We start from the raw sequence: 22,257 nt of genomic DNA, 5'->3' as shown, positions 1-22,257 counted from the left end.
AGAATTCAGTTTCATTTTCTGACTACACATCAGCTAGCCTTCATTTTGTGACGGTAACTTAGAACGTGCAGCGTGATATGAAAGAACCAGCCATATTTTAAAAATTCTTACAAATAGTTATCAAAGAACTTAATGATTTTAATGGTTGGAGACTTCTGCAGAAAGGAAGGTACTGGTGAGTTTATCTGGCAGCTTTAAGAGGTGTTTGGCTCAAATGTGAAAGAGCTTTGTATTTATATGAAACCTTGATGAGCCTTGGTGTAGAATGCTGGAGTCTGGATGTATCTGTTAAAGCATGGGTGGTAGATTCAGTGAGCTATGGTTGGGGCAGTTATTCAGTAACGCTTTAGAACATTGATAATCTGCTGTGAACATAGAGATAAGTTAAGTTTGGGATGTAGAAATGAATTATCATTATGAAGATACTGATATTCAATACATTGTGTAAAAGCTAAAAATTTAGTCCCAAATATCTGACTTACACTGTTGATATTACTTCATGTGACTCTAGGAAGCTCTCCAGGGGTCTGCAGGGCTGTAAGATCGTAAATCTTTCTTGCTGCATAGCAAGGCTCTCTCTTTCTGTGCTGTGTATCTGTCAGTGGTTCAGAGCTCTAGCCCAGGAGGCGGCGGCGGTGGGGGAGAAGAGGAGGACAGTCAGCAGGAATCTGAAACTCCTGATCCGAGCGGAGGCTTCCGAGGAACAATGGAAGCAGACCGAGGAATGGAAGGTTTAGTCAGTCCCACGGAGGCCATGGGGATCAGTAGTGGGGCCAGCAGCTCCTGCCCTGGCTGGCTTCGAAAGGTAATTCCTTTGGCAAAGGTATCTTCAATAAAACATCAGGCCCTTTGCAGCAACTAGAATGGAGCTGTCAGCACCTCTCTGTGTCCCGTGCCCTATTCATGTTCTACAGCAGGCATCAAGTCTTCTGATTTCCACCAGGAACAAAATTACCAACTCTCTAATCCTTTTTTTTCTTCCTGACAAGGAGATACACAAAATGTTCTCAAACCTGTATTACTTACATGAATATAAGTAAATTAAGAAAACCTTCCTTGAAGGCAGTGTTTGTAATGCATGTGTGCAAAGATTAAGCTTAGAGATTTTGTACTGTGGTTTTTAGAAGTGGAATATTGGGGCAGTTGGAATGTTTTACAGTAGAAAGATGGGTTATGAGAGTTGAAGTGCAGACAGTAAAAATGTTGGAGTATTTTTATTTGGATGGAAAGTTGGTTACAAGATTCGACTGGGCAGAAAAAAGATGGAATACCTTTGCAGCGGGACCCCATTCTCTTAGAAAAATGTAATGCATAGAAGAATGTTTGCTATGAATACTGAAAACAGTATTGCTCATTTTAATAGTGTTTATCTATGAGTGATGGAATCGCTGGTCCTTTTGCTCATCTGTATTTTCTCATTTTCTACAGTGAGCATTTATAGTTTGTGAAATTTTAAATTTTTACCAAGAAAAAAAAGAAAAAAAAAGAATCTAGAGATTTAAAGTTGCCTTTATAAGACAGCTAAACTCAGTAGCGATTTAGGAGTAGGAATGGAGGAAGCAGCACACTGTTCTATCTAAGGTTTCAGTCTCAGCCTTGAGCAGCCCGGCCACTGGCCTCACTGTCATCACCTTCGAGCTCCCCAGCTCACTGAGTAGGTCGTGTAGAATAAGTGTGTTGGGGAGATACGCCACACTCTCCAAACTGTGTTCTTGAGTTTGAGTTTGAATTCGAATCACTGTTACTCGTCTGAGGAAGGGATAGCCTGCTTTTGACAGGTACAGAGAGCTGTGTGGAACCCACGACTGTCATGCCCCGCTAGAGGGTGCTGATGTCACAACAGAGGGAAAGCTGTAGCAAGATGGGAACTGGGGAGAAAGAAAATAAATGGCTCAAACAGAACTGATGAGATTCTTTCTTTTACACGTAGGAGCTGGAAAATGCAGAATTCATCCCCATGCCTGACAGCCCGTCTCCCCTAAGTGCAGCTTTTTCAGAATCTGAGAAAGATACCCTGCCCTATGAAGAGCTACAAGGACTCAAAGTGGCCTCTGAAGCTCCTTCGGAACACAAGCCCCCAGTGGGAGCCTGGGTACCTGAACTTTTTGCCTTTGAGTCACAACTAAGTAGACAGAGAGCTCTCCCCACTTCTCCTGGCTTCACCATCTCCTCCAGCTTCCTCAGTCTCCCACTACCCTGTATCAACTCATTATACTGTCTATTCGGTAGTGCTTCAAGGCCTAGGCTTAACTGAGTTTGCCTTGGAAAAAGGTTATTGACCCTTTCACATTCCTGAGGGGCTAACAGCTTTCTATACCAGAGGACTGTCTTTCTTTTCTCTCTGCCTCAGAAATACCAAAATTAAAGTTCCAAAATTCAAGTCCACTTTTTTTGACACTGCTAGTGTGGGTTGGAGGCTCTGAATATGCGTAAGAAATAATGCTTACAGTCTAGTGAGGGAGCCACACATGTATGCCTAACCTTGGTAGAAATCAAATTGTGGTAAATGCCTCAATCAAATGCAAACCGCAGGGGTCATCAGCTTTTTCTATAAAGAGCCACATAGTAATAATTTTAGGCTTTATGGACCATACAGTCTCTTCTGCAGCTATTCAACTCTGACACTGTGGCACAAAAGCAGCCATAGATAATACATAATGAATGGGCATGGTTGTGTTCCAATAAAACTTCATTTACAAAAACAGGCAGGAGGCCACATTTGGCCCATGGACTATCATTTGCTGACCCTTCCTATAAACAAAATACAGTAGAAGGAAGAGAAATCCAGACTAGAAAGATGTAACAAAACCTTTGAAACTTCAAGGTGAATGTTTTAATTCCTCTGTCAGTTAGCTTTCTTGAATTATTTTGGCAGTCCTGTTTACGGAACACCTCTCAAACGTCGTCTGAAGTGTGACCCTCTACCTTTTATGGATATTGACCCCGGATCACAGTGTTCTCACTGTGATCAGAAAGACTTTCCAAACCAAATCATGCCTTCCCTGACTTCAGCATTTTCAGTGGGATAGCATCAGTGCACTTTAAAGTTGTTTGCGAAGTTCTCCAAAACAGACGGTTGTTCTTCTAACCCTAGCATAACAGAGCCCGAGGCACTGAGAGTTCTCTTGCCCTGTTACGTGAGAGCCAGGAGCTGTTGTAATCCCAGCGTTTTCTGCTTCTGTTGCATGTACTTTGTGCGTCTGTATGGTTTATCTCGTTACTTTAAAAGTAAAATCTGATTTAGGGGAAGGCTGGGTTGGGGAGCTGTGGCATCCAGGCAGAAACACCTGTGACCTCTTTCTCCTCTCCTCAGCCACCTCGGCTGAATCCTGCAGAGACGGGTGCTGGGAAGGCGGTGCCATTGACTCCTGCCTGTGCGTGCAGCACTCTGCAGGGGGAGGTTGAGAGATTGCAGGGGCTCGTGTTAAAGTGTCTGGCTGAACAACAGAAGCTACAGCAAGAAAACCTGCAGATTTTTACCCAACTACAGAAGCTGAACAAGAAATTAGAAGGAGGGCAGCAGGTGAGAGCATTAAAAGAATAATTGGATTTCTAATTCTATTTTGAAGAATCACAGAAACAAAACACAAGTAGACACTAAAATAGACTTATTCCTTTGCAAGTACTTATCTTTTGATGTTGTAACTTTTGTAATTAATCCCAGCAGCCCTGGGCCCTATTCAGGTGCCTGGGTTGAATCATTTTCATCACCTGACTTCCATTGTCTTCTGTTACTCTATTTTTTCTTTTAATTTTATTATGAAAAACTAAGCATTACAGTTAAGTGAACACTCATATCCACGATCTAGTTTTATCAGTTGTTAACATGTTTGTTTTAAATGTGTGTGTATGTGTGTTTAAAATATGTGGGGGTATATATGTATATTTAAATGTATGTGGGTGTGTGTATTATTATTTTGCTAAACCATTTTCAAATAAATTATAAAAGTCATGACATAGGCCCCCTAAATACTTTCTTATGTAACCGCAAAAATAAAGACCTTCATTCTCCTGGATAACCACCATATTATTATCACACGTAATACAGTTTACACTAATATTACCTCAATTTCCAGTTGATAGTAGAATTTTCCCAGTTTTCCCACAAAAATGTCCTTTATAACTGTTTTTATCAGACCAGAATCCAGTCAAGGTCCCTACATTACATTGTTAGGTGTCTTGTTTCTTTTTATATAGAATACTTTTTTTTTTTTTTTTTTAAATTTTCATGGCACTGACCAGTTGAAGAAACAGGGTCAGTTGTTTAACAAAATGAGTCACGTTCTGGATTTGTTCTCTGTTTTCTTGGGACATTACCTAACTTGTTCTTTTGTCTCCCTGTCATTTCTATAAACTGGAAGTTAGACTTAAGGCTTGATTAGATTTAAATTAAACATTTTTTGTAAAAACACTTCACGGGTGTTGCTCTTTGCATTGTTGTTTTAGAGAGAGAGAGAGAGCACAAGCAGAGGGGAGAGGGGGAGAGAGGCAGAGGGAGAGAGAATCTCAAGCAGACTCCCTGCTGAGCGCAGATCCTGACGTGGGGCTCAATCCCACAACCCCGAGATCATGACCTGAGTCAAAATCAAGAGTCAGGCACTTAACCAACTGAGCCACCCAGACGCTCCATTTGCATTGTTTTTAGAAAGCCATAGTATTGCTCAATTTAGAGTGAACCAGGAAAGGGAAATAAGGTTCACCCCTTGGCTTTGCCATTTCCTAGTTTTATGTGTCTGGACAAACTGCATGGTTCTGTGAGTCCTGGTTTCTCACCTAAAAGAGGAAAATAAACCATCTACCTTGTACGGTTGTTCTGAGGATTAAATGAAATCCTGTCTCTGAAAGTACTTTGGAAAGTAATGTACTCACTTGATGTAAGCATGGGGTGATTGGCAGCCGTAGCACACGGGAGGATTGTTTGGCTTAGGGCTGTCTCAGTTTTAAAATTGAGAGTTCTAGATGGGGCACCTGGGTGGCACAGCGGTTAAGCGTCTGCCTTCGGCTCAGGGCGTGATCCTGGCGTTATGGGATCGAGCCCCACATCAGGCTCCTCTGCTATGAGCCTGCTTCTTCCTCTCCTACTCCCCCTGCTTGTGTTCCCTCTCGCTGGCTGTCTCTATCTCTGTCAAATAAATAAAAAAAAAAAAAAATCTTTAAAAAAAAAAAAATTGAGAGTTCTAGGGCACCTGCGTGCCTCAGTTGGTTAACTGTCATGCCTTCGACTCAGTTCAGGAGTCCCGCATCAGGTTCCCGCTCAGTGGGGAGTCTGCTTCTCCCTCTACCCTTCCTCCCTGCTCGTGATCTCTCTTTATTTAAAAAAATAAATAAAATTGCGAGTTCTACATTCCAGAAAATGCTATAGTCCTGGGCAAACAGTTGGTCATCCTATCTGCAGCAAGTGTAAAGGTGTGGACTTTATTTAAAGTAGTAATATTAAAGTATTATCTAAGGTAGTATTAGGATTTGTCACACAACTGTAGCTACAGATCCTTAGAGGTCAACGTTGGAAACCTAGTCCTGAACCGCTGTGACTGGTGGCAGTATTGTTAATGTGGAACTGTGTTTTGTTTGGACAGGTGGGGATGCATTCCAAAGGAACTCAGACAGCAAAGGATGAGATGGAAATGGATCCAAAGCCTGACTTAGATTCAGATTCCTGGTGCCTCCTGGGAACAGACTCCTGTCGACCCAGCCTCTAGTCTCCTGAGCCTGTGTGGCCTCCAGGAAACTGGGATCCAAAGAACTTCACAGCACACTTACTGAATGCAGAGAGCGCTTTCCTGGCTTTGTTCACTTGCAGACAAGGAGCACAAGGCGGAGGCTCTGAAGCACTTTCCGTGTACACTTGGAGAGTGGCATTGCCTATTAGATAGGATCTAGAAGTGGTTTTGTTTTGGAGAATGGAAGGGCCCCATGGCCCTGGCTTTGTCCTCAGTGACTGCCATAGCAGCAGCAGCTCTGTACCTCATCTGGTGATCCCACCTTTGAAGAGGAGACACAATGCTCACCTTAATTTTGCTGGTAGCAGCTTATGTCCCATTTATCATTTCACCATTACTTGGAAGCTGCCTTGGGAATTCAGCACCAGGCATTGCACCTCTGGGTGGAGGAGGGAAAAGTGTAAAGCTCGAGTGGGCTGGAACCAGGTGGGGCCCATGCAGGCTCATCTGGAGGGAGGTGAAGCAGTACAGCCCTCTCCGGAGCCCTGAGTCTGGGAAAATATGTCTGGTGGAGTCAATCTGGGGCTTGTTTTCAGAAAGTTGAGTTACTTTGCGCAGCTAAATGCTTTAGGAGGAAAAGTGGGCTTGGATGGCTTTTCCTCCGAGGGTCGATTAAAATGTCTTCAGTGAGGAGGAGAGAAAGGCGGCTAGGGTCCCTCCTCATCACACAGTGGGGTTGCCATCTATGGCCGATGCAGGTAGGATTTCCTAACTTGGGAAGATACCTCTAAAAGGTGAGGTGTCGTATAGAAAATCGAGTCAGTGGGGCAATAGGCATGGCCTTAAGAGAAAACCATGAGGGCAAGAGGGCCTCCTTCAGCTGCCTCTACTTGGTGTCTTTAGGAAGGTCTAGAGTGCCTCTTCCTTTGTGGCTCTTAGGGTTCTAACCTTGACTTCAGCAGCCCCAACCACTCCCTTTCTGTATGTCTAGTCAGTATTTGTCCCCTTTTGGTGTTTTATGAAGCCGTATCAGTGAATCTGTATCATCTTTCCTACTTGAGTGCCCAAAGCCAGCACCAAAACCTGGTAGTCCCTGAAGCCTAACAGAGCAGGTAGCAGCTGCCAAGTGAACGGCATTGGGCTGAGAGCTCCGTTCTAATCCCATAGTCATCTTGTCCGTATAGACAAGGAGCAAGCTGGCTTTCCCAAAGAGAGCATGTCCTCAAAGCTCTTGATGGTTTTTACTTAAGGACGTGAGCTTTGTGTTTTCACCTGGCCTTATGAAATGTTCCTTTAGTATTTTGGGTCGTAGGAGTTGCTTTGATGAGTCTCACATCCTCCCTCCTTAGAAAATGCTAAATTAATTTTTGTTTCATTTTCCTCAAACCAAAAAATGAATGTTTGATATCTCTTTAATATTTTGGAAGGACGTGTGCAATGGAAATTTGCCGTATCCCTACAACTGGTGGGATAAAGGCTGATGCTTGGGGAAAACCCCGTGGCTGGGGATGGGCAACTCTGTTCAATGGGATCTTCTTTGGTTTGATGTTCCCATTGTTTTCTCAATTCTGGGAAGCCTAGTACAATGGTACTAACGTAATCACTAAAGCCTTTTCTTAAAATAAGGGAAGGGGCCAACCCCGGATTAAAGTTACAAGTTCTGGGGACTTGGGGGTTTGCTGTAAACCCCAACAGTGGGTTTTGGTCTATCATGTAAATGTACCTGTGTTTTTTTAAGGACTGACTGGCTTTTCATGTTCCTGTATCCCTCATACTCACCATCTCAGCAGGCCTGAGAGGCAGGCTCAGTTTGGGTGTTAATCCTGAGTATTGCTTCTGCTGTGGAACTGAGGAACAGGGGCACGTTGCTGACACAGGGATGGAAGTGAGCATCGAAGGGAGGGGAGAGCACTGCTCTTGTTCCGGAGGGGAGCCATTCTCTAGCAGGGGAACACTGCTCATTTTCTCTAGCATGTTCCCTTGGGAAGTCTAGTTTGCTGTTAATCTGGCTGAGAATCTGAGTTCTGTGCCTTAGAGACAATTTGCACTTTCCCAAATTGTGCCTGGGACAGCCATATGATTTTTCCCACCAAATAGCTATGCAAACAGAAACCAGTTCAAAGGTGGCAGCCATGCATTAGATAAAAACTGAAAGGTTAGGCAGCAGGAATGCCTTTGAATGGTTTTCTGTAGCTAATTCTCTTGAAGTTTGTCCTGCTTTTCTTCTTTCTGCAGCGCTAGGAGATTTCAGTTTCCCAGTAGTAGTGCTTTGAGTTGTAGTATAACCTGAGGTTCTCCTCTGCTCTGACATTGTTGCTAAAGAACTAGCTCGTTGTGAGCCAGACGTTTGAAAGGTTGAGGGTGGAGTGGTTTGGCATTTCTGTTTTAAATAAACATTTAAACTCTCAATCAGTGCTATGCCTGCGCATGGACCTTAGTCACTGGGGATGAAACACCCAGATTCTAGGCCTTCGTGAATCTTTGATTCAATAAGTCTTTATCTAAATAAATAAAAGACCTTGTAACAGAAACAACACAAGGGACATTTGCACAAATAATCTTTGCTTTTTTTCCAGTTTCTTTTTCTTGCTAACAGAATCATTTCTGCTGCTACAACTTTCTTCCCCCCCCCCCAACTTCTCAAATATATGCAGAGGGAGGGAAAAAATGAGCCACTGAAAGAGGAAGGATCATTTCTTATATTTACCTCCTCCATCACAGTGGGCTTTTTCAAGTGCTAATGCGCATCTATGTTTACAAAACTGTTTTCCCTCAAAGAGGGTGAACGGTATTTGGTCTCCCTGGCTTAGCACAGCCAAGTTATCACTTCTCCTGGCTGAGCATTTCACTAAAGTTTAAAGTAAAAGCAGCCTTAAAATCAAATTTCATTTGATTTGCCATATATTTGGAAACATTCATAATAGAACAGCTCTGGAGCAAGGATGTATTATAAATAAATTCTTTCAAATGAGTATCCCTGGGCCTCCAAAGAAGTATTATTCATTAGTGTCCTGCAGACGGGGCTGTAGTCAGGACTACAAAACATGTTCCTTCCTGCCACAAAGCCAAAAATCATTTATTACTTCAATGATTAACTATGGAAATGAACATGCTGGTCACTAAACCTCACAGAATCAGGAACATTAGAGAGGAAAACACTAGATCACATCTCTGCTACCTCCTTTGTAGTCATGAAGAATGATAAATTAATGACCAAAAGCAAATGTTGGCCAAAAGGTACCGTGCTGCATGAGTACAGTCCTGCTAGGAAGTATGATCTCAGCACGTCTGCATATGCTTTTATATGAAGTGAGCTTCACCATGAGATTCTTTTCCCATTGCTTAACCTTTTGAACTTTAAAATGTATAGCATTTGCTTGTACTGAAGGTTCTTGGATAAAGCTGTATAACACATGGACAATACCAAGCAGCATTATCCACTGTCATCCTCTGCTATCCAGGAAGGGATTTAGATAGAAAAAGGGTTCTGACCTCTTCCCAAAGAGCAGATCAAGCTAAATTTAAAAGACTAATAGTCCGAATCTAGTCAAGGCCTCTGCATATTGAGATTGGAAGGCACACTGAGGCACTGACTATTGCATTATTTCTCCAGCAATATAAGAATGAGTGACTGCTTCCTGTGTCTACAGAGGGCACTGCCCACACATGCACTTGTTCTCCCCAGAGGGCCCTGATCTGTGATCTTCATCACATCATCCAGGGATCCCAAACCCAAGTGCCCGTGGGGCCAGGCAGGAAAGGTGAATAAGTGTAGCGGGCCAGGTGGGGCTGTGGTGATCTGCGCTGTCAGAGCACACGGTTGGGGCTATGCAGCGTTGCTGGCCTGGTATTTCCAGAACTTCCGGCTTTTCAAGAGATTCTCCATATCCCAATTTTTAAATGTCAGATTTATGTCAAATCTGTAGGACAAAGCTGTCCATAGGCTACCACTTTGCGGCCTTGGCCACAGCTCATTCTTGCCATCTATTGCTTTTACCATCCAGTGTGGAAACGTACAGTCTGTACGTCACTAGACTCGCCTGGGAAGTGGATATATTGGGTTAAATATCCAGTGTGTGTGTGAGGTTTCTTCAGGTGGCCAGCCTGAGGCCCCACGATGTGATCCCTTTTTCTCTTTGCAACAATTAAGAGCATAAAGCAACTCAATTGTACTGTTTTTAAGTATGTACATTCTTTTCACCCCAGGGCCCTGCAGCTTCACAGTAAAGCCTTAAATTCACGTTTCAGATCGGTCTGATCTGTGAGCCCAGCCACTCAGCAGAAGCAGGAGAGGAGATGGAACAAAAGTGAGTGGCCATTTGTTGTTAGAAGAATACGGTTCTGTTGTCTGCTTAGTCACCTTGGCCCAGGTCAGGTTGGGCATTTGTTCTCCAGTGATGCTCTCAGGACAATAATCCTGTTATTTCAGATCTGTTGTTCTATCTTCATCCTATCTGAACTGACACTACCCCGACAGACATTACCTTATCACTTCTCCCATCTGACCAATCTAGGACTGACTCATTTTATGATTTAATTTTAAATCCCCAAAACCCATTGATTGAAGGTCTAATTGTGAAGAGTACTTGCAGTATGCACAGTTCTGCACAGAAAAATTTAAAAGATCCAGTATCCTTCTCCATCGAAGTTTACTCTCTAAAAGAGAAGTTCATTGTGGTAAAATGGGCAGGGACATGTGACATGGCAATGTCCCAGCTTGCTTTGATGGTAGATTTTGCTGCTGCATTTAAAAAGCCATACACCCAACCTGATTTCAAAGCAGAATGCCAGCCATAGCTGAAACTATGAAACTTTCTTCCTTCTTTCCTTTTTTTTTTTTTTTTGACATATGAAATCCATTAGCAAGAGCAACTACTGAGGCATACAGGGTGCTCTCTCCCATCCCTACCATGTAAAGCACATAAAGATGAGATTCCCTTTATGGCACAGTACAGCACAAGGAGGGCTTAGGATATACTGGCACCCTAACTTTACATACTGGTATTGGCTTTTGGCCAGGACCATGCATCATGGAGGTCAAGGACACATTTCCATTTGCCTTAAAAAGCAAAATCATATGATCTTTTATAAAAGATACCACCTGGGTGATCATGACCCTCTGACACCAACGCAGTCTCATGAACCAACTTCTTGCAAAGGCAAGAAGGGGTAACAGGAGCCACAGGCATACATGCAGAGGCAGCGGCAGAGGGCACAGCAAGCGCAGGCACTGTGCGAGCACAAACCGCCAGTCAGGCACGCCAGAAGACAGCTTTAATGTAGCCCGCTCGCTACTGTTGCGAGTTGTCGCCCATCAGTTCTGAGGGCAATAACAAGGCACACCAGCCTGAGGTGGTAATTTCGTGGGAAGCTGAGGCTTCCTTTTACCTCCTGCTGCTTAGCAATGGGTCTCTCCTCACCGACTAAGCTCTGCAGGCAGACATGGGAGATGTAAAAGTTTTTGTTCTGTTTGGCATCAAATTATGCTATTCCCATTCACTGCTGCAGAGAAGGAGGGCCTTCCGAGGCTTCCACTGTTGTCTGCTCAACTGCAATGCTTCCTCGGAGGTGGAGGCCGGTTCTTAATGGTCTTACACTTGGGAATGTGCCGCTCGGCCACCTTGGGAGCAAAGTGGCGGCTACAGTGAGGACACTGAATATAATCCGGGTTTTCTGCAGGCAGGATGGGAGGCAAGTCTGAGGGGTTTCCACCTTTGGCAATTACCTGCTGGACCTCTCGAGCCTGACGGAGGGTACGGATGAAAGACTCGTGCTTCTGTCTCCAGTTGCTCTTCTGGGGAGGTTCAGCCTGTAAGGAGGAGGAAGACTGATATTCAACTTGGCATTTACCACATCTCCTTCTGAGCCTTCATCAGAATGACAGTAAGGCAATGTAAAGGGTGTTCATCCATAAGGTCAGAACAGGAAAGGAGCAACAGAGCTGACTTGCCAGAGTGGAGGCACTTAAGCCAAGGGCCTGCCAAGGGGGACAGTGCTGAGAGCCTCGGTGCTTACAAGTACAGGCAGTGGAGAGAGGAGAGGTGCAGGGCTGAGAATAAATTGGATCCCTGGGGCCCCTGTCGCATCTTGCACATCTAAGTATCTGTCACTTCCAGCACTGTCACAGGAGAACGGGGGTTTATTCTCTGGAGAAACTGAACCAGACAGGTTACAGACTCAGGAAGTCTAGGCATAGTGGAGAACAGGGTAATATTGAGGCTGAAAATTGGGACTAAGTGCAAGTATACGTGATGAATTAGGGAACTGTTGGCTTCCTTCCCCCGCTCAGCTCCCAGGATATCAAACACACTGGTACCCTCACAGGAGACAGGAGTTCTCTGGATGCACCAAGCAGTTGAGAGAAAAGCCATTAGATGCTGACCTTGAGTGATTCCAATGAAAAGACTCACTATTTGAGAACCTAATAGGAAGGCCTTTGGTCAACAAGCCCCACTTACACTTAAATATGAATGGACAGCCTGGCATCACCAGACATTTGACTAAAGCTCTAAGAAGAGAGACACCAAAACAGGTACATGAATTTCTCTCTCTCTCTCTCTCTCTCTCAGGAAACAGGAATAAGGCAGGTAAAAGAAAACTTAAAACCAGAGAACCAGAAAGAACTATTACAAATTAAAACTGTGATAGCTAAGGGGCACCTGGGTGGCTCAGTCAGTTGAGTGTCTGACTCCTGTTTTCAGCTCAGGTTATGATCTCCGGGTCATGGGATTGAGCCCCGTGTTGGCTCTGCGCTGAGCTCTGCTCCTCCCCCTGATCACTTGCTCTCGCTCCTTCTCTCTCAAATAAATAAATACAAATCTTTATTTTAAAAAGACCATCTCAGAAAGAAAAAAAAAACTGTGATCACTAAAAATAAAAATAGAAATGTAAAATGTCAAGAAAATTACTCAGACGGGGCGCCTGGGTGGCACAGCGGTTAAGCGTCTGCCTTCGGCTCAGGGCGTGATCCCAAACGTTATGGGATCAAGCCCCACATCAGGCTCCTCCGCTATGAGCCTGCTTCTTCCTCTCCCACTCTCCCTGCTCGTGTTCCCTCTCTTGCTGGCTGTCTCTATCTCTGTCGAATAAATAAATAAAATCTTAAAAAAAAAATCTTAAAAAAAAATTAGAATGGGAAAAAAGATCAAGATGGAAAGTAGAAAAGATTAGGAAATTAGGAAGCCAATCCAGGAAGTCCAACACTTGACCAAAAGGAGTTCCAAAAAGAATAGAAAAAGCACACAGAAGAAATTGTTAAACAAATAATACAATAAACATTCCTAGAATTAAGGTCACTGCTCTTGAAATTGAAATAGTCTACCAAGTATCCAACACAATCAGTGTGAAACTGCAGAGTTTCAGACTAGAGAGAGAATTGTGTAGGCTTTCAGAAGAAGAGAAACACCAAAAGAGGTTTCATATAGCGGAACAGGAAGCAATATGTCATCAGACTTCTCAACAGTAACACTGGATGCTAAAAGCTAGTGGGAAAATGCCCAGGGTCCTGGGATGGAGCCCCTGTCCAGCTCCCTGCTCTGCGGGGAGCCTGCTTCTCTCTTTCCCTCTGCCCCTCCCCCTGCTTGTGCTCTCTTTCCCTCTCTCTACCTCTGTCAAATAAAATCTTTAAAAAAAAAATTTACTCAAAATTAAAAAAAAAAGTTCTAACAAAATCTACTTAGAATTCTATACCTGGTCAAATCCATCCATCAAATATAAGGCTATAAGACTATCATATAGATACTTTCATACATCCTGAGACCAAAAAAAAAGTATGCCTCCCATGCACATTTCTTGAAAGCTTCAGGAAAGCAAGGAATAAAGCAAGAAAAAGAAAGACATAAGAAGCTGGAAGCAGGACCCAACGCAGAAGAGAAGCAAAAAGAAGTCCTAAAACAACAGATCTGCACCAGACCTGGAGAATAACCATCCAGACTGGCGCAGGAAAAAAAAGAGTGGTGGGAGGGAAGTTCCAGAATAAGAGAGAAAAAAAAATCAAACTGATGGATTAGGTGTTTGAGAATTTACAAAAACACTAAAAGGTGTCTGACATCATCAGATAGATCATTTAGGAAAAAAAGATTAGAGACAGGTACGTAGGAAACCAAGCAAATGAAAACATGAGTCAGCTATTAATTCCAGGTACATGGGGCAGAGGCAGAATTTGTTCACTCATCAGTGAACAAAATTTACATGGTTATTATAATGTAAAAGCCGACTACTTGTTTAACCCAAAATTGTGATTCCACTACAATGGAAGGAGAAGGGAAGGAGAAAAGTGAAAGGAAAGGAGATGTGAAAGACAGCTTAACCCGCAGCATTCATAGAAGGAAGTCAACAGATAATGTGCAAAACTGATTAATCAAGAAAGTAAGCATATTATTGAGAAACACAGAAACGCATACCAGAAGAGTCATCTGAAGGCTGCCACTGGGGGCCAGACTAGGAGGGAGAAGGGCAAGGCAGGATCCTGCTTGTTGCCTTATAGGTCACGTAGTACATGATTTTTAAAATGTATTCAGATATTATTCCAATTAATATAAAATTAATTTTAAAAAGAAAAGGCAAGTAGCTGTTTGGTGGTCCGATATCATTAATGATGAATGACAGGAAGAGATATTATCAAAGAAGAAGGATCCTTCAGAAGAGAGTCTTACCGAAGCAGACAAGAAAACAAGATAATCTGTGTTAGAGATGGTATCCAGGAATTTTTAAAAGAATGAGGGGAAAGTTCCTCAAGTATTCGATAGTTCATCATATTGAATGAACTATTAATGCATCATATTGAAATTTTATTCAATTAACACTTGTTAATCACAAAGTACAAAGATGTGGTCCCTGTGCTCAAATACTTACGGTCCAGTGGAGAGACCAGAGCTACGAGTCTGCTGGAAGTTATGTGAAATCTAAAGGATACAAAGAAAGTCACCTGTTCTTGTGAGTACACTAGAGGAATGACAGGCAGACACAACCACTCAGCTTCCAAGGCCCAAAGCTTTGGAATAAGACTTAGAACATTCCAAGGGGGGGGAGTGCATCTCAATCCAGATCCTTTCTGCTTCAGTGTCCTCAATTCATCATATCCCACCCCCCCAAAACTAGTTTCCACAAAGTTAGGGTGTCTAATCTCAGAAATCCAATTCTTTGCTTCACTGCTACTGTATTTAGGAATTTAAGAAACACAAGATTCTTTCAGGTGCCTGCCAGAAACAACCACTATAGTGGGATAGAGAAGACCCCAGTAGATTATTGGGTTGACCAGAAAGAAAACAGGAAAGAACAGGAGCTGGTGATCATATCATTATCTGCAAGAGCAAAATGTTGAATTCTTGTTGGAAACTGGCCTTCGGGCAGATTATCTCTGAACACAGAAGGGACTTCTTTATGTTCATCTTCCAAACTCTACTGAAAGAAATAACTGCCGTCGACTTCTCCTAACAGCCACGGCGTAAATCTGAGTTTTCAAAGGCCCCAGCAAGTACGCCCGTAAACTGTAAAGTGCTTAGCAGACAAGAGGTGCTACCACAGCATAGGGAGGGTGGGAAAGAAATGAAAACAGAACATGCTCTCATATTTTGTTAGAAAATTAGAGTTGGGGGCGGGGCGCCTGGGTGGCGCAGTCGTTAAGCGGCTGCCTTTGGTTCAGGGCGTGATCCCAGCGTTCTGAGATCAAGCCCCACATCAGGCTCTTCTGCTAGGAGCCTGGTTCTTCCTCTCCCACTCCCCCTGCTTGTGTTCCCTCTCTTGCTGGCTGTCTCTGTCAAATAAATAAATAAAATCTTAAAAAAAAAAAGAAAGAAAGAAAATTAGAGTTGGATGGGGCTTTGAGATCACGTGGTCTAGGCTTTCCCTAACTTTGGTCATTGGCGCACCACTTTCACTGTGTCCCCTTTACTATAACTTACTTAATATTTTTCTTTAAGTTCATGATTCCTAGAAACCACGGGCTTCATATCTTGTTATATTTTTCTAATACACAATAAAACTACTAAAATAAAAAATGATTGCCAGCATGCCGCACTTTGAGAAACACTCATTTACAAGCCAAGGGGCATAACGTTGACAGGGTGGCAGACTTATTCATGAGACAATCTCCAGAGCTGACTGTCCAAATACGCCTGTGAAGTGCCCCTAAACTTACCAGGCAAGTGTAGCACAGACTTTTTACAACCTAGTTTTTCTGCAGCTGGAATGTTAACCAAAAAGAAAGTCCTTTACTTAAGGTGTTTACACTCTAAATGGGGAGAAAACGGATTACAAACTTAATTGTGCTTCATCTATTTACTAAGAAGGTATATCAGAATTGAGTTAATCTTGAAAGAGTAGACAGGGTTATAGGCGTTGCAACAAGTCCTAATCTTGGGAGGTGGCCGAGTATACTGCAAAGATCAAGGAACTCTCTCCTGGGTGTGAAGGGCTGCCTCATTTTTTTCTTTATATTTTTCAAATCTTTTTAATTTTCTATAGTAAACATTTATTATTTTTATAATCAATAGGACATATATTTTTAAGTCTAGATTTTGCATTCATTCTGACCCAGATTTATATGCTAACTCTGCCATTTATTATTTTTTTTAAATTTTTTTTTTAAGATTTATTTACTTATTCTAGAGGGAGTGTGTGTGCACAAGCAGACTGAGGGGCAGAGGGAGAGAGAATCCTCAAACAAATTCCCCACTGAGCACACAGCCTGATGTAGGGCTGGGACCTGATGCGGGAGCCCAAAGTGGGGCTCATGGGGCTTGATCCCAGGACCCTAAGTTCATGACCTGAGCCAAAATCAAGAGTCGGATGCTTAACCGACACTTAACCAACTGAGCCACCCAGGTGCCCCATAGGTGCTGACTCTGCCATTTAAAGCTGTTTGTGATCTCAAGCAAGAGAAACTCTCTGAGGGGCGCCTGGGTGGCACAGTGGTTAAGCGTCTGCCTTCGGCTCAGGGCGTGATCCTGGCGTTATGGGATCGAGCCCCACATCAGGCTCCTCTGCTATGAGCCTGCTTCTTCCTCTCCCACTCCCCCTGCTTGTGTTCCCTCTCTCGCTGGCTGTCTCTATCTCTGTTGAATAAATAAATAAAATCTTTAAAAAAAAAAATAGAGAAACTCTCTGAGACTTGATTTGTGAATTGATAAAATAAGAGACAACGAAGCCCTCCCAGGGTTGTGGTAAGGAGCTTATGAAAAGCTCCCGTCACAGGGACTGGCACACAGTAGTAATCAACAGATGTTAATTTGCACTTTCTCCCTATACGACACATGAATTTTTTCTAAAGAAAACTGATAAAACATCCCTTTACATTGATCCCCACTCAAAGTCAAATCCAGAAGGGCCTTGCTTTGTTACCTTGACTGAGGCTGGTCCCTTCCAGTTCAAGTACTGCTCCAGTTCTGTGCCCTTGGCCCGGGCTCTGGAGGAGTCGAACACTTTCCTCTTGGAACCCTGCATCCTGATGCAGACGTTGGAGTGTCTCTCCAGCCTGAGCAACAGAAACTTGCGTCCACAGTAGCTACATTTGCCAAGTTCGGGCTCTTCAGTGGAACAGCTGGAAACCGAGGAGTCTGGTGCCCCAGACAAACTAGAATTGCTGGTGGATCCCTGCAAAGCACTGCCAGGCCCTTCTGAAGACTGAGAATGCTCCTTTGATGGCTCTGAGACTAGGTCTCGGATTTTGTTATTGCTTGCCACCAGTCTTTCCCTTTTGAGCTTCTGTATTCCATAATCAGAGAGCTGGAATGGACTAGAATTTTCTTGAGACCGTCCCCAAGTTTCATCCTCTCCCCTGTCTCTACTGAAGACCTTCTCAGACCCAAATTCAGGGGAGAAGGTAGGTTTGTATGTGGTGTTGCTATTACCTTTAACTCTCCTCCTGGGGAGTGTCATTCTCTGTAGCTCTCTTTTTTCATTTTCCTTAGCCTGTACCTTTTCTTTCTGGATCCTTCTGAGTTCCTCCTCTGTCTTCTTCAGCTTTTCCCTTAGGAGGGTCTCTTTTCTTCGGATTTCCTCCTGTAAGCTCTCCCCTACAGCTTCTAGTCTTTGGATCTGCACCCATTCAGTCCTGTTGGGGTTTTCTGTGGCCCTCTCCTCCTGTCTGGCAGCAACGGCATGAACCACAGATGAATTCGCCCAGTTCCTGGAACCAAAGCTTCTGTATGGAAACTCTCCTGGTTCAGGGGGCCTTAGAGAGACATTCTGGTCCCCATCAATGCCAGCCTCACTTGTGCCATGAGACTTCCTATGGAACACGGGTTTCAGTGGGTATGCCCGGTCTACCCCAACTCGCTTCTTTGTGAAGGGGATGAATTCCTGATTATTTGCTTTGGGATGCTGGGACTGAGGACTTGATGAGTAAAACAAACCTTTCGCTTGGCCCTGGGGATTGCTTCTTGAATCTTGCTGGCTGCCAACACAGCGGGGATAGGAGTAGCTCCGGGCTTTTGTGCAGGTGTTCCATTTGGAGTGAGTGTAGAGATTATCCAATGTCAGCTCTTTGTTGCTCAAAAGCTTCTGCTGGAAATTGTTCCTCAGGTGCCCCATGGAGGACCGCTGAGAAGAGTCACCTTTTTCATAGGGCTCTTGCTTAGCTGAGAGGAGCCCTGGAGCTTCTGTTTTATTACACGGAAGCATAACGCCCACAGGCAGAGGTGGTGCCAACTGGAGGCCAGCCATTCAGGGACTGGACTGAAGCCTAGGGGAGATTTAAACCAGATATACGTGAGGAGTTTGGCTGAGGTTCCCCCACCCCCTGGCTGCTAAAGTAAAACTGTTTCTACATTTGTCCTACCTACGCATTCTCTTGAACTTTTTAGGGACAGTGGTGCTGGGTCGGCCAGAGCTTTCCTTCAATAAGCATTTGGTGAATGCTCATTATTTCCTGTGGGTGCTTATTAGGTCCTGAGGATAGAAAAACGAATGTGACACGGGTGTTCCTGCCACCTAGCTTTATTCCAGTACCAGCCTCTGCCACACACAGTAGACTCCCTAGTTGGGGGAAAGATTTACTGGAAAGAGCTATTGGATCGAAAGTCAGGTTTTAGGCCTGTGACACAGAACAAGCAACTTTGCCTCGCTTGCTCGTTTCTTCACCCGTAAACTGAAGTTCCGCTCAGAGTTACATGACTGGCATTTAGGGACCTTAGGACTCTGAGTCCAGCCCTATCGTTTCACAGGTGAGCAAACTGCGGCCCAGAGGTAAGTGACTGGCACAAAGAGCTCTCCAGCTTCCTTCCTGCTGGAACCGTGCTTGACTCCAAAGAACACAGAGGCCGCTCAGGGCCCGCAGCAGGTGCCTGGCTGTCAAACCGTCACCCAAAAAGTCCCCCCGGCTCGCACAGCGAAAGGTCTGTAACCTGAGAGGTGGAGGCCACCTGACCTGGCCCCCCGCAGCTTTTAGATCCTGAACGCTAAAGTCACGCACTGTCCTAAAGGGTCACCAGGGGCGCCCCCACTGGAGACTCTGCGTTGGGAACAAGCCCTCACTCTTGTGTCCATGAGGCCCTTGGGAGGTCGAGGTGCTGACCCCACGTCTGTCCCCCACTTCCGCGTACCTGAAGCTCTGGTGGACCGTTCCTGCTCAGGGCACACCCCAGGACTTAGTTTTCCAGACCAGACCCCCGCCTCAACCGATCGCCGCGCAGGCGCTCTCCGCGGGCCTCTGTTTTTCTCGTTGCCTGGAGACGGAGCGCGTGCGCGCCCAGCCCCTTCTCGAGCAGCGAACACCTCCCGGGAAGCGCGCGCAGGCGCAGCGCGCACGCGGTCCGGAGACGCCCGCGAGGGGGGTGGGGTCGGTTTGAGTGTCACTTGACCCCGTGTCCCGCCAACTCTGCAGCTCGGTCCCGCCCTGCCCTTGCGGAACGGGAGGGGGGGCGGCAGAGGCTTTCTGGGGCTCCATCAAAGAACTTGTATTTTTCTGACAACGATGCTCCCAGACACTGGGGTGTGCCCTTCTCTGGCAAAAGACGGAGCCCCTAGAAGTGCCTTGGAGTCACCCTGCCGCAGGATTCCGGTGTCCGCCCACTTGGCGGGAGTGGGCCTGCTGATAGCCTTTCTTAGCACGCTGGGCTGCTTTGTACGGGCCCCAGGTATGGCTGTCCCTCCGTGCTTTCCCTAGCCAACAGTCTGGAGCTTGCGGGCAAATGTGAGCAACTTGGCTAGGTTTCGCTACTCAGTATCTTTCCGAGGTAGTTTTTGTAGCCAATCTAATTATTTTGATATAATGTTTTACTCTCACGTGATAACTCTGGCCGTCTCTTCGTGGGGCCCAAGAGTGACTCAGCCAAGTGTAATGATAATAAAGTTAATTACCAGATTGAAAATAATCTGTATAACCTGGTTTTCAACACTAAGTAATAGTCTATAACTTGTTAACATTAGAAGAGAGTTTATTTGCCTTCATCTTTAGTTCATTTGTGTAAGCTGTTTGGAACAGGCAGTTTACTTTTTTTCTGTAACTACTCAGAAGATTCATGCACATGGGAAAAATAAGTGGACAGCAGTAGTCAGTGTTAATGCTTCAACATGTCATTATTACAGTTCTACATGTTACCGAGAAATTCCTTGGTGGGCCCTCCAGGGCAGCCCTTTCATTCCTTGTTTTCTTTCCTACCGCCTTCTCTGTATTTGCAGTTTCAGACATTTCCCGCTTCTCTCAAGGTCCTAATTATCTCAGCATCTGGCCTGCCTGTCACCAACTCCTGCAGCTCCCCTCCAATCTGGCTGAATTTCCCAGAATGCCTCTCTCCATCTTGAATTCCTTCCCTCTTGTGTCTGGAGAAAAAGAATCTTTCTCTTTCTGTGAGTTGTTGAATTACTTCCTTTCCACACCCTCCAGGAATTGACTCCATCTCTCTNATTCCTTCCCTCTTGTGTCTGGAGAAAAAGAATCTTTCTCTTTCTGTGAGTTGTTGAATTACTTCCTTTCCACACCCTCCAGGAATTGACTCCATCTCTCTCTCTTTTTTTTTTTTTTAAAGATTTTATTTATTTATTTGACAGAGATAGAGACAACCAGCGAGAGAGGGAACACAAGCAGGGGGAGTGGGAGAGGAAGAAGCAGGCTCATAGCAGAGGAGCCTGATGTGGGGCTCGATCCCATAACGCTGGGATCACGCCCTGAGCTGAAGGCAGACGCTTAACCACTGTGCCACCCAGGTGCCCCTGTCTCCATCTCTCTATCCCTCCATCTTGTTCATGTCAAGTTGTATCTAACCACACACGCCTTCTCTTTGGTTTTAAAATATGTTTAACTTTCCCCTGCAAAACAAACTTAGTTCCCATGACCTGCTGCCTCTCATCTTAGGGTCCCATTTATTTCTCCTCTTCTCTACAAGCCTTCTTAATAGACAGCTGTGCATTTGCGGTCCCCATTCTCTCATCTGTTCCTCAGTGTCCAGTCACTGTGGTCTGGCTTCCACCTTTTCCATTTTATTTAACTGCCGGGCTGTTGGTGACCTCCCCATGGCCAAAGACAAAAGCTGCTATTTCTTTAGGGAACTCATTTGCCATCATTGATTTTTCACTCCCTTGGAACTCTTAACTCACTTGCTCCTGTGCCTTCTTGGTTTCTTCTTTCATGTTTTTGATCCATCTTCTTCCATGTTTTTGCTCCATCTTCTTCCATCTTCTTCCAGGTCTTGGGCATTATGTCTTTTCCTCACCTGCCCACCAAATTTAGGTGTTCTCCAAAGCCCTCTTACTTCTCATATACACAGTCCCAGACATTCTCTTCCTTAATGATTTCAACCAAATGCTGAAGTTTCAGGTCTCTCCTATGTTTAAATGATACTCAGCTTAGGGCTCTCTCCTTAGTTACAGACTCAAATTTCTAGCTGCCCATTTAGCACTTCCACATGAATGTTCCTCAGGAACCTCAAACTCAATATGACAGAAAACAAACTCACGATCATCTCCCCATTTCCCCATCTACATGTCCAGTGTTCTCTCTCTCTTTTTTTTAAAGGTATTTATTTATTTATTTGAGAGAGAGAGAGAGAAAGAGCACAGGTGGGCAGAGGGGCAGAGGCAGAGGGAGAAACAGACTCCCCCTGCCCAACCAACTAAGCCACCCAGGTGCCCCTTGTCCAGTGTTCTCTTTTGTGCTGAAAGCATCAGTCATTTTGCACTCCTCCCTCTGTCACCCCTTCTGTCTCATTAGTCAGCAGGCTCTGTTTAATGTACTTTGCAATGTCTCGTATATGACTGTTCCTTTGCATTTCTACTGCCCTTGGTGAGTTCGTCTTCACTTTTCTTTTAGGACAGCATCACTCTCCTAACTGCTATTCTTGCCTTCAACATCTGCTCCCCAAGCTCATTTTTTAAGCTGCTGCCAGAGTAATTATCTTAAAAACCCCTGACCCCATCATTCTCCTACCCAGTGGCTTCTTTTTTACCTATACCTTCTTTACTTTTACCTTTCAAGTTGGAACACATAATTTACCATGGTATTTCAGTCTGCCAGGTTAGGTCCAGCCTACCTTTCCAGCCCTGCCTCCCCAGAGTCTAGCCCAGTGGATATCAGCCCTAGCTGAGCTTTGGGACTCCCTGGAAAGCAATTTCTGGGGGTGAGACCTGGGTATTAGTATTTTTAAAAGCTTCCCCCAGTGTC

At 44.6% G+C, this 22,257-nt stretch overlaps 2 protein-coding genes across 4 annotated transcripts in view; one reads left to right on the top strand and one right to left on the bottom strand.

The window, feature by feature from the left end:
* The window catches only part of NEK9 (NIMA related kinase 9), a 36,557-nt gene extending 28,366 nt beyond the window's left edge, over positions 1 to 8,191 (top strand). Inside the window, exons 19-22 of the mRNA XM_002914702.4 lie at positions 603 to 805; positions 1,931 to 2,092; positions 3,314 to 3,523; positions 5,577 to 8,191. Of these exons, the coding sequence (XP_002914748.1) occupies positions 603 to 805; positions 1,931 to 2,092; positions 3,314 to 3,523; positions 5,577 to 5,699 (698 nt within the window). The 3' untranslated portion in view covers positions 5,700 to 8,191. The remainder of the gene's footprint in view (positions 1 to 602; positions 806 to 1,930; positions 2,093 to 3,313; positions 3,524 to 5,576) is intronic.
* Positions 8,192 to 8,408: 217 nt separating this feature from the next.
* ZC2HC1C (zinc finger C2HC-type containing 1C) lies at positions 8,409 to 19,357 on the bottom strand. Of its 3 annotated transcripts, none has more exons than XM_034642057.1 (4): positions 19,202 to 19,357; positions 17,001 to 18,342; positions 11,386 to 11,469; positions 8,409 to 11,280 (listed from the first exon to the last, which is right to left on the bottom strand). In XM_034642057.1, the coding sequence occupies exons 2-4, from the start codon at positions 18,321 to 18,323 to the stop codon at positions 11,206 to 11,208; spliced, it is 1,482 nt and encodes a 493-aa protein (XP_034497948.1). In that variant the 5' UTR covers positions 18,324 to 18,342; positions 19,202 to 19,357; the 3' UTR covers positions 8,409 to 11,205. The 3 variants fall into 3 exon arrangements, with proteins under 3 accessions (XP_034497948.1, XP_019650207.1, XP_002914775.1); XM_019794648.2 differs by adding an exon at positions 18,439 to 18,548 and having other exon boundaries at positions 8,410 to 11,469; XM_002914729.4 differs by having other exon boundaries at positions 8,411 to 11,469.
* Positions 19,358 to 22,257: the final 2,900 nt, after the last annotated feature.

This window comes from Ailuropoda melanoleuca, chromosome 14, assembly GCF_002007445.2.
Source record: "Ailuropoda melanoleuca isolate Jingjing chromosome 14, ASM200744v2, whole genome shotgun sequence".
NCBI lineage: Eukaryota > Metazoa > Chordata > Mammalia > Carnivora > Ursidae > Ailuropoda > Ailuropoda melanoleuca.
This window is presented reverse-complemented; position numbering and strand designations above follow the sequence as displayed.

Bases quoted from the DNA above. Each gene is read 5' to 3' on its own strand.
- ZC2HC1C (XM_019794648.2), bottom strand. From the start codon at position 18,323: ATGGCTGGCCTCCAGTTGGCACCACCTCTGCCTGTGGGCGTTATGCTT. The intron at 11,470-17,000 runs GTAACAAAGCAA...TCCTCCTTACAG, and splicing joins AGGGACCAGCCTCAGTCAAG to GCTGAACCTCCCCAGAAGAG.